Here is a 12484-nt window from a genome sequence, read left to right as displayed (position 1 = left end):
GCTGTTTTGGAAAACACTATCACAAGTATACATATAGTTAGTTACTCCTTTACAAGAAATACACATGAAGCATATATATCTAGGTAGACTTCTTTATCTCGTGATTTTTAGCATTCACTTCATTGAAATTGATGTTTGAAACTCAGATGTATGTCTTGTTTTAGATTTTAGCTAAAATTGCCCTGTCAATCTCACAGAGATGTAGGGAACAAATGAGACGATAGAGAGGTAATGATGGAGCAAAGTGATCTAGAGCTGGTGTTAGGTCCCTAATCTGCAAAACAAGGACAATATTATCTATATCCCTGAATTTGGAAAGGTTCAAGAGAGATAACATATGTGATAATATTTTTTTTTTGCAGTACGTGGGCCTCTTACTGTTGTGGCCTCTCCCGTTGTGGAGCACAGGCTCCAGACGCACAGGCTCAGCGGCCATGGCTCACGGGCCCAGCCGCTCCGCGGCATGTGGGACCTTCCCGGACCGGGGCAGGAACCCGCGTCCCCTGCATCGGCAGGCAGACTCTCAACCACTGCGCCACCAGGGAAGCCCCTGTGATAATATTTTTGAACCATAGAAGCACTATAAAAATGTTTCTTGTCAGGATGTGAAAAGTACTACATAAAAACCAACTATTGGGACTTGCCTGGTGGTACAGTGGTTAAGAATCTGCCTGTCAATGCAGGGGACACAGGTTCAAGCCCTGGTCCAGGAGGATCCCACATTCCACAGAGCAACTAAGCCCATGCGCCACAACTACTGAAGCACGCACGCCTAGAGCCCATGCTCCACAACAAGAGAAGCCACCACAGTGAGAAGTCCACACACCACAACAAAGAGCAGCCCCCGCTCACCACAACTAGAGAAAGCCCGCATGCAGCAATGAAGACCCTACGCAGCCAAAAATAAATAAATTAACTGAATAAATTTTTAAAAAACCCAACTATTCGGCTTCCCTGGTGGCGCAGTGGTTGAGAGTCCACCTGCCGATGCAGGGGACACGGGTTCGTGCCCCGGTCCGGGAAGATCCCACATGCCGCGGAGCGGCTGGGCCCGTGAGCCATGGCTGCTGAGCCTGCGCATGCGGAGCCTGTGCTCCGCAACGGGAGAGGCCACATCAGTGAGAGGCCCGCGTACCGCAAAAAAACCCCCAAAAAAACCCAACTATTGCTCTGCTTTGCAAAAGAGGATGCTATAATTAGAATTTGTCCCCTTACTGTAAAATCTCTAATATGCCCAAACTGCTCATAGTACAAGCTGTCAATATCTTGGGAATAAGTTGACATACACAAAAGCATAACTGAACATGTTAGTCAACTGCTCACAAAAATTACCGTCCTGATTAATCAATACTATGTACTCCTTTGGAGTAAATAACCTCACTAGTTTGTGTGCTATATAAGAAACTCATTTATTCCAAACACACTTTGCTAAATAATTTGCTCACAATCCCCTTTCACTTATTGTTGTACAGCTATATTGATCTTCTGTCTGAACTTATCCTGTCATGCAACAATGAATATCTGAATCAATTGTATAAGTAACAAGGAGCTGTGGCAACTGACAGTGTGAAGCAGAAGACGTCTAGTCTGTTTTTCATTTCCAATAAAAGGGGGCAGTATTACATCAGTGTAATACTGATGTACTATTCTGATGTTTTTGCAAAGTATGGGTGAGAAGCAAGAATCTACACTTGTAAAAAATGAACAACTGCTTTCTTGAACAAACAGGAACAAGTTTACAATGTGCCTTAGTGACCGGATTATTATTTTCCTATTTACTTGATTGAAAAAATATAATTTTGGCATGAGAAATGCATATAGTTATCAAGAATCAGGTTAAGTATTCTCAAAAGCCATAGATTGAAATTCTGATTTTTCTGGAAATATATTAAAGTATATATTAAATTAGTAGGAGCAAAAGCTCCCTAGCACACTAATATAAAATCTGAACATTATCATGTTGGCTATGAGCAGATCCTAGCAAGTAACTAGTTAAAGTAGTTAAAGTAACCACCAGTTACTTTAAGAGTGAAAAAGAAAAATGCATATCTTGAGTTTGTAAGAAGGTGCCTGTTAGCTTCTAACCAACCTTCTACTCTATCTTAAGACATTTTGGCTCCAAGGAGCAGTAGGTTAATCCATTCGCCTTTGGAGAGTGTCAAAGAGTGAAAATTTAATAAAGTTAACAACAGGTTTGACCACCTGTCTGAGGTTCTAAAGTGGAAAAGGACCTAATATTAATGGAGCACCTCCTGTGCCAGATATGTGCTCTACATATGTTTTCCCTCAAAATGATCCTTCAAGGAAAGGATAATTATCTCCATTTTATAGGTATGTTCATTGAGACTCACAGAGGTTAAGTAACTTATTTAAATAACACTGTTAGAAAACAGGACAGGCTGCTTCCAAAATTAATCCTAGAAACTGAGACACAGGATTAACTAAGCCCAAAACCCATGCTCTTTCCAATACACCATGTGGCCTCTAATTCTATTACTGCTCCTGGTCTAGCCACCTCTTCTGTCTCTTTGTCTGTACTAGCATCATGTGATCTTCTGTTTTCTGACTGATATCTTTCCAGAGCCACAACCAATGGACATCATGGTAGGGAAGAATGCCCTACCCAGACATAAGGTGAAAAGTATACAGGAAGCAGGGGTCTCAGTGCTTTTCTGCTTCACTGTTTCTGTTTATTTTTACCCTGTCTTATTCCATCAAAGGTTTTGTATTGCAAATGTAAAAAGTACTTCTGTATGTAATAAGCTTAAAGATCTCATAGAAAATTAGTAAATGAATTTAATACTGTTCTATAAATAGAAATATCATTGATTAAGAATTAGGAAAGCTGAGATTTAATTCCTGCTCTGACATGAATCCACTATGTGAACATGGGTAAGTCATTTTCTTTCTTTAGGTCTCAGTTTTCCTGTCTGTGAATTGAAGCTATTGGGCCAGGTCAAATGTTATATCCCCTCCAGTTCTTTCACTCTACAGTTTTAATCCCACAAATATACTTCAGAGGCAGATAGAGTGTGATAATAGTGTTCATGGTAGCTCATTTTGACATCCGATAAGGTCAAGAATTTTTCTTAAGAGATTCGCAGAAGATGAAGGGAACAGCAGCTCAGGCCACATATATAATGTGTAATCGGCCTATTTATGAGCAACTCTGATCAGTAGGTAATCAGTTTTCTGGCTCCTCAAGGTTACTAAGATGACCAAAATAACCAGATACCTAAGTTACAAAATACCTATGCAGGAAAGTGCTCTAACCAATCACCGAGTCAGCATTCAAACATCAAGGAAGTCAGAAAAGTTACAAGACGCACTTTAACACTAAGAAGGCCCACCCTGCCTTGCCTCTCTTCTCGCCAGATGCGCTTAGCTTAGCTCTAAGGACATTTGGAAGCTGCCTATCTAAAATTCTGCAGTGTATTGTTCTGACTGAAATTCTGTCTTAGAGATGTCAAACAACAAAATTTGGCAAGCAATTAGCCTATAATATGACCTAATTGCCCTGGTACTATGGGAGGTGGTTGGTGTTCTTGCTGTGGAAAGCTAAAACCCAGGGAAGTACCTTAGACTTCGGCTAGCAAGACACTCATGATCCATGCACAGCAGCTGTGTTGAAATGATGGAGCATAACAATTCCTAAGGCGCCGTTACAGTCTATTGTCCCTACAATCTATATATTTAACAGACCCTAAATATCCGGTGACACAGCCAACCAGAACAACTCCATTGGTGCCGTTCTGGCTGATCAAGTCAACAATGTTTCATTTTAAAGTGTCAAAATAGGGGTTTACCCAGTAAAGTGAAATACGCCATGGGTAAACATGTATTCATATGGACATATATGTGATTCTGTATGTGTCATAAAGACATAAGCACCCCTATGCCTGTGTAGTAAATGTTTCCCCTCAGTTATGAAACATACAAAGCATGTTTTATATACATCTAATGTTAGTAAATGTCACAAAAACAACTCTACAATGGACATTGTGATGCATTGCCCAGATACCCCTTCAGGACTGATTTATTTCCTCAGCTGCAGGGAACGTTGTTGCTCACCCTTAGCTCTTGGCCCTCTTCGGCACTGCCTCAACTAAAGAGAGTCACATCACCTAAGGTTATGTCCCCTTCCCAGGGTAACCCTCATCCAATGACTGGTTGATACAAGTGTATAAAAGTTCACCCCCTCCATCCAACTTGGGACAATTCTGCATGGCCATGGCCATCTCAAAGCTTCATATGAGGTTGGCTAAGGCTTTGGTTAAGACTGCATCACAGTCCTATTCTGCTTTCATCCTTTCCCTTCTACAGGTGGCAATCAGAAAGAGCACCCCCCTCAATAAACCTGCTCGTTAATCTCCATCTCACAGTCTGCTTCTCAGGGAACTCAAATCTGTGACATGCTCATTTGTAAAAAAAATGTCCAAATAGGAGCGTGATGAGCTATATATGCTTTATAAATTACAAGGTGTCATGACAGAAGCACTGAGAAAAAATCTCTAAAACCGTATTATGGTTTACAAGAATAAATTCAGAAATCTAATTTATGGATCCTTACATTTAAGGAAACTGAGGTAATTCCAAAGAGGACAATTCTGAAGACAGTTAAACTGACTTTGCCACAATCCATTTTACCAATCTTATTGCACATTATATATTTACCCTCTTTGATCTCAGAAGAAAATATGATTCTCAGAAGAAAAAGTAGTGTCTTCTGAAACCTCATAAAATTAAGATGGATATTTTGATTATAAGAGAGCCACATTGACTATCACAGGAGCCCTTTAACATTGTTCTTAATTTACTCTTCTGGCTGCAACAAACCTAGCAAACAAGGATAGATACATACTGGGTCTAGAAACTAAACAAAGCCTACACATCCACAAATATACATTCAAAAGAGCGACATTATTTGGGAGGGAGATCATGTAAAGGAGAACTTGTGAGCACAACATCCCTGAATATAATGGACTTTTCTGATGCCCCAAATTCAACCCCAATAAAGTCATCTACTGAGACAACAACTCCCTTCAACTAGGAAACCAGGGTTTTCTGATTCTGTACAAGCCACTTTGCCACTTATCTTCAGGAGCTCAATTACATTCAGTGTGATATGTTTTAGGACAAGTTTAGATTCATTATTATTATTTTTCAACCTTAACCTTATCTCTCATCTCTCTCTCATGGCTTCCAACACAAATTCAGGTGTTATTATTCTGGAGCCTCAGACTTCCTTCCTCCATATGAATTTTAAAAAGTCAATGAGAAATACTTAAAATTAACCTGTAGTATTTGAAGTTAATAGAGTCTTAAGCTTGAACTTCAACCAATGATATAAATTCAACCATATAGGGTCACTGTGTCAGACAAAGAGAGAGAGTCACTGCAGGAAGCAAGGGATGTCCAGTGTCAATTTACTCCTAGGTTTAGTGCAAACCTATCAGGATGCCGCTAGTGTAAGCCTGCTCAATGTGACGGGGGAGCTTCACTGAAAGGCACAGTTGCTGCAACAATATGGAATTTATTTCTTATTTTCCCCCCAAGTTAAATGGCATATACACATTCTGTTTTAAATATTCTCTATGTTAATATTCCAAACAAAAATTTCTAGATGCGTTTTTCAAAGAAATATCTCATTCATAACATTAATCAAAGGCAAATGATTCTTCATAATTTAAAAACAAGTATGATTATTTAAATAAAATAACTTGGTTTTTTGTGGAATAAAGTTTCTGAAATGTATTAATTCTAAATATATTTATTTAGCCCAGTGATTTTTCAACTAGGGGTAATTTTGTCCTCCCTCCCCCAATAGGGGACATTTAGCAATGTCTGGAGACATTTTCGGTTGTCACAAAAGGAGTGGTGCTACTACTGGCATCTAATGAGTAGAGGCCAGATTAGCCACCCATGACAAAGAATTCTCCAGCCAAAAACGCCAAAAATGCTGAGGCTGAGAAACCGTGATCTAACTTAATAAATCTGAAGTTGCCATAGTTTTGTGCATCAACTCAGTTAGAAAGGAGTTTAACTATGTGAGTTGGTCAACATGCCAACTTCTGAAAAATCTAACTCCGTTTCCTTCTGCTGACCCTTCCATTATTATGTGAGGAGCTCATATCTGTGACAAAATAGTACATTTGTTCTATATATTCAAAGATCACCCATAGTTTAGTCTACAAGTTATGGGAAACATAAGAAAGTGCCTACTCTGTACCAGGAGCTTTGCTAGGTATATTCATATATATCTTATTTCATTGTAACCCAGATTACTACCCTCACATTACAGATGAAGAACTTGAGATTCAGAGAAGTTATTCAACGTACCAAATATCACACAGCTGGTAAGTGACAACTCGGTGCCTACCATTCCAAGTGAGAATATATAGTTTTAAACTCATTAATACTTTCTTGCATATGCAAAGAAAACTTCTGAATCATTATGATAGTTAATGGGGTGAGGAGGGTAATTAGCTTTTGACCATGTATCTGTCTGTATTATTAGAATTTTCAGTAAGCATATACTACTGTCATTTGAAAACTCATACATTTTAAAAGACTCAGTTAAACAAATCACTAACATTCTTCTCATATTAATTTTAGGATTAACCATTGACAAAACTATAAGGTAGGAGACGGTCTCTGGTGCATGTACCCATTCTCTTGCTTTTAACCCAATTTCCCACCCAGTATCCCTATGCCAAAATGTGTTTACCTATCTAGGTCCCCCAAAAATATCTTACAGTTATTCACATTAAGCTTAAATATGTTACTATTTCATGGTGCTCACTGAGTATAGTATAGTGTCTTAGGTCAAAAGATTGACTGTGTTTATCTCTAGTATCAGAGTGGTAGAAAAGGTTTGGGGGCAAAGCTTTTCTTTTCTTGTGGTCCTGAAACCTTACTGTATATGTAACCATCTACTGAGGCAGTTCTTAAAGAGGGGCTCTGCTCTGTGAGCCCACTGCCAAAGATGGAGCACTTAACGGGGAGTGGGGCACCTAAGGGACTGAGCAGAACCGGTGACTGGCATGTGCATAGCAGGTCCCCAATATATAAAAGTTTATGGCTTAACCAACACCAAAAGACCCACCATTCCCCCAGACAGTTTCTCTCTTACCTGGTGTGAACCTCCCGCCAAGAGATCAATCAAGGGGGAGGAGGGAGGAGGCAAATAATGATTAATTTAACATATTATATATTTATATAATCTGTCTATTTATCTATAGGAAATGGGGTCTTTGCAGATATAATCAAGTTAAAATAAGGTCACACTGGATTAGGATGGACCCTAAATCCAATGACTGACGTCCTTATAAGAAGAGGGAGATTTGGAGACAGGGGGACATACACAGAGGGAAGATGGCCGTGTGAAGAGGGAGGCAGAAACTGGAGCGATGCAGAGACAAGCCAAGGAATGGCAAGGATCATTCATTCATCAAATAATCAGAATTTTTCACCCAGTGTATGACAATAGTCTCTCAACTGGTCTGCCTATTTTCATTCTTAACCTCCTGCAGTCTGTTCTTGCACATTAGGCAGAATGATCCTTTTATATGTAAATCAGATCATGTCAATGCCCTGGACAAAACAAGTCTAGGAATTCCCATAGGACTCAGGTGAAACACAAAGCCTTTCCAAGGCCTACAGGTCTAACACACTCTACCCCAGGCTATCACTTTACTTCACGTTCCACTGCTCTCCCTTCCCTCTAGCTGCTCTTGCCACGCTGGCCTCCTTGTTGCTGGTCCTACACTCTAAGAGCTTCTAAGCTTATTGTTCCCACTGCCTGGATGCTCTTCATGTGGCCTGCACAGGGGTTCCTTCAGATCTCTCTACTCCGTAACACTTTCGCAGAGTCCCTACCAACCTATTGAAAAGAACAATCCTGTAACTCCCTATTCCCTTAACTTGCTTCCATTTTTCTCATGGCATTGAGTCACCTCCTGATGTTATTGACATTACTCATTATATATTTAACTGTTTATTTTTTCCTCATCTGTGTTCCCCTATTAGAATGTAAGCTCTATAAGAACAGAGATTTTTGTCTGATTTGTTCACTGTTGTATCTCCGGTGCCTAGAACAGTGTCTATTACAGAATAAGCACTTGATAAATAATTTGTTGAATCAAAAAATAAATGAATGCATTTTGTAAGTTGCTTTGTTTTCTATTTTGCCCAGGCAGATAGGAAGCTTAGTAATAGATTGAATGATGAGTCATGGTAATGTATTAGCCTTCACTGTGAGCATATATGCTTCTTCCTTTTTTAATATTCTGATAGTCTTGTAACTTCATACATCCCCTTTATTATAAGATATTTCTAAATCTTTTGGAATGGGACAGATAAACACCAATAGACAGGTAGGTTGGGTGCCTGGTTGGGTACCTGGGAGGCGACCCACACTAAGTGGGAAAGGGTGTATTTGTTAATCAGCACTAATGATTAAGTGTGATGCAAGAAAGCCCTCAAGCTAGGACCCCAAATCTTTGGCTGCAGTTTGATGCTTGGGAGCTTAGAAAGAGCCAGATAAAAATGAGTCAATGGGTCTAGCAGAGCCAGAGAAGGAGGGAAGCAAGTTTTACCTTTTCATTCCTGCAGTTGTTCAGCCCCATATTATTCATGGTAGACAGTTTCCCATCAACACCATGCGGCTGTTGCTGCTGTTGCTCCCGCTGGATCTGTTCGCGCATCTTCCGAGCCTCCTGAATAGCTTTCATCACCGTATCCTGATCCCCAAACAGGGCAGGGGAGTTGAGACTGGACAGGATATCTGCATATACAGGATGCATTATTAGAGGCTTGTAAGGTTAGACTCTTAAAAAATACTGCTACTACCCACTCCCCTGTATAATACCACATTCTCTGAAGAAGGAAGAGACACATTTGCTATTAAGAAAACTGCAACACAGCACAGAAATCCAGGGTAACGAGCTGTGCTGGGGTTTTTTTTAGCCCTCGGAGGACCAGCGTTTCAGTTTATCTGGGTTCTGTCAACACAACTCCTCACAGATGAAGGTTCCTAGATTCATATATATATATATATATATATATATATATATATATATATATTCTGGCTATATCTAACAGTTAGTGGGGCAGTACTGGTGAAGAAAGGGGTGGGGATGTGTGCAGAGACATCTGTGCAGGCTGACCATTATATTATATCTGGTGTGCTAATACAGCAAAGTTGTTTCTGGCCCAGCCAAAAAAAATCTGTGAGGCTACATGTGTCCTTCAGCAGATATCTGTATCTGTGTGTTCATACGTCCACTGCAGGAGAGAAGGGGTGGGAAGGAACATACCACATTCTCTGTTCCCCAATCACTGGCTGGTTAATGAAGCATTCTACTCATCATGCTGCCTCAGTTATTTACTAAGAGAATGACAACCCATTTCCTGCCCCCAACTGGAACACCCACTGTTCTCAGTTCCCTGTCTTCGTGATAGTAAGGCTGTATGTGTGGGAATGGATTTCACCTAAGTATACAGCTTCAAATAAAGTGAAAACATTTACTTTCATTATATTCCATGCAACACAGAAGGACAAAATTCAAAATTAAACTAATTTTCCTCCATATCTTGCATTTTACTGTAGGTTAAAATTAATACTTTAGATGAGGCTTTCCAATTTTAGGCAAAAAGAGGGCAATTGCTTGCTGACTGATAGATTTCAGCTGCTGTGATAAAGTTTAATGAGGTCAGCTTGCATGTATCCTGGTATGAGCATTTCATAGCACATGCGTGTGTGTGTGTGTGTGTATGTGTGTATATCTGTGTGTGTGTGCACACACCTCACAGAGACAGAAGGGACAGAGGAAATCAGACTACAATCAAGCTCACATCACACGTCTATGTGTGTGCAGTGCATGTGTGTATGTACTTGAGTTTAGAAAATATCACCAACACTATCTATGGAAAAGTTCTAGAAAGTTAAACAGCCACTTTTTAGGATATAGAAAACCCATATCTTTTGCTCTGAAGCTTTTCTGATTAAAAAAAAAATTCTATCCAGTATTGTCTGGACAACAGTGCTATTACTTCAGCTCATTTCTAGCTCACGATCTAAAGAATACGCTCTGCTGAGGTATAAACTCCCATAAGAGCAGGGCCTGTGAAACAGTCGTCTTTGTCCCTCACAATGCTCAGTACAGAAGACAAATGCTTTCCAAACAAAATTCAGAAGTGGATTATAGGAGGGCCATTTCAAGATCAAGCCTATTATTTATCCTCATGTTGGCTTTTTTTCCCCCTCATCTCACGACTTTCAACAATTCAGCAATCATATTCACATGCTGGAAATGATTCATTTCTCTTTCCCACAGCAATCCCACTGACTTGGAGTGAAAACCTCTGGGCCCCTGAAAGAGGCATCCTAACTCAAAAAGAGAATAGGCTGCTGTATGGATCCTAATGTCCCCAATTTCAATGAGGAAGATTTACATCTCATCATCAGAAGATTCACTTAGATTCAGCATAGCTCAGCATATATTCCAACTGTGAGTTTATAAAAAGAGCACTGAGTTATATGTCAGAGGACCTGGATTCTAGTTTTGACTCTGCTAATTAATACCTACATGGCTGTGGGCAAGTCATTTTAACTGTAAGACCACAATTTATTATACAATGAGAGTAATAATAATACACTACCTAACTCATTGGATTATTGTGTAAAATCAAATGAGATAAGATAGGCAAAATGGTTTTTTAAATTGTAAATGGCTACACTTACACATTATTTTATTTATTACAGGAAGCAATTCAGGCTATAGGATTCAACAACACAAGGAAGGTAATATGGTGAAGAAATGCTAGTTCTAGTCCTTAATCCCTTTGAAATTTTGTGTCTTTATTTGAAAATTAAGAGACTTATAGAGCATAGTAACAATAATGTTCATATTTATTTGGCTGTCTGCTACTACATGCTTTCGTGCTTTCGCAATTACTGTCTCATTCCACATGCATATGTAAATGTGTTGCTGTTCGGTTGTCCAGTCTTTTTAAATTGCATGCCTTCTGGGTGCCAGATGCCATGTTAGGCACTTTATATATTTTTTTCTCTTTTAATTCTCATAACAACCTATGAGCTAGGTAATAATATTTCCCTTCCAGATATTAGGAAACTGAGTTCAAAAATATTAAATAATTTTCACAGGGTCACATAACTAGTAAGTAAAAGCTCTCTCTCAGTCCAAGTCTGCCTGATGCCAAATCCCATTTTTTTCTCTATACTTCTCATACCTGGGTATGAATATCCCTAGAGATACCTGGCAATACATCAGAGAATGTAAGGAGGCAGAGGATCACTATGACATATCTTACTAGACATTAACTTTATTTCATATGATGGCAATCAAGTGTGTCATTCATATTTGCTTCAATGCAAAACTGATATGGGATAAGATGTAAAATTCACAAACATTTTACAAAGAAAATATAAAATGTCAAATAAATTTTGGACTTTTGGCAGGCAGCTTTTAGGCCAGCTTCCTTTAGGCCCTTGGAGGCTTCATGTTCACTCTTAATCTGCCTAGAGTTGCTTCAGCAGCAAAGCACTGACCAAACACAGAAATTTCTGTCTATGAGTGTTGGATCTAACTCATCATCATCTGAAGAACCCAACCCAGCAGGATTTATATTATAACCTTTTCTAAAAGTTCTAGTCACCCAAGACACTATAACTGGGTTATGTTTCAGCAGAAAAGATTTTACTTTTACTTTATTTACTTTCACTTTTTTTTTTCTTGGACTAAGGAACACTTTGGAAACAAGAATCAGTCATCAGTAAACATGTTTTGCTTTCTTTTACCTAATTCATAAGTCTCTTCCTGGTGTTGACCTTTCCATTTACCTAAAGAGGATCCTCTTCCCAAGCTTCCTCCAATGGGGCTGGGGATGCTGCTTTTGTTAGGCAGATTGACAGGGCTGGTTTTGCTGGCTGGAAAGAGGCTTTGGGTGGGAGATGTTGGAGACTTTACAGGCTCAGCTGTCTTGGGTCGGGATGAGAGATTCAGCGGCTGTGCTGCTGCTTCATCCTACAAGTTTACCATAAATAATTATTTATTTTTAAATGAAGCATGTTATCACTTAGTAAGCCACAGTTATTTTATACCTCAGAGACAATGCCACATTCTCCTGCAATAATAACAAAAGAAGCTAATGATCTACCTCCTTGAAGATTCATCAGAAGGAAACCTCATTAATTTCCCTGTGTTATGTTTCTATTTACATTAACTGTGTAGTTGGATCATTCTTTTTGCCAAATTAAAATCTGAATTAGCTCACATTACAGCTTAATTTCCTAATGTGTTTTCAGGGATCTAAATTAACCTAGGGCATTTACAAAGAATTATTTAAAATTTCAGTAGCTCTGTAGTGCTTCTGTGTTTTTCTCTCTGAAAAGTTCCTGGAACTATAAATAGGCTCTGCCACTAATTTTTTAATATATATTTTAAATCAAACAATAGCAAGT

General features: G+C 39.1%; 1 protein-coding gene across 9 annotated transcripts in view; it reads right to left on the bottom strand.

Annotated features, from left to right (window-relative positions):
- Positions 1–12484, bottom strand: part of SOX6 (SRY-box transcription factor 6) — a gene marked incomplete at its 3' end in the record, with an annotated part of 516843 nt that overhangs the window by 68742 nt on the left and 435617 nt on the right. For 6 of the 9 annotated variants that reach the window (XM_079928497.1, XM_079928503.1, XM_079928499.1 and 3 more), the window contains 2 exons: positions 11822–12047; positions 8598–8785 (listed from right to left, as the gene is read on the bottom strand). In XM_079928497.1, coding sequence (XP_079784623.1) covers positions 8598–8785; positions 11822–12047 — 414 coding nt within the window. The remainder of the gene's footprint in view (positions 1–8597; positions 8786–11821; positions 12048–12484) is intronic. The other 3 variants (XM_079928500.1, XM_079928502.1, XM_079928504.1) reach the window with 1 other exon arrangement.

Source organism: Stenella coeruleoalba (genome assembly GCF_951394435.1).
Source record: "Stenella coeruleoalba genome assembly, chromosome: 8".
Taxonomy (NCBI): Eukaryota; Metazoa; Chordata; class Mammalia; order Artiodactyla; family Delphinidae; genus Stenella; species Stenella coeruleoalba.
Note: the sequence above shows the minus strand (reverse complement) of the source record. Positions and strands in the feature narration are given on the sequence as shown.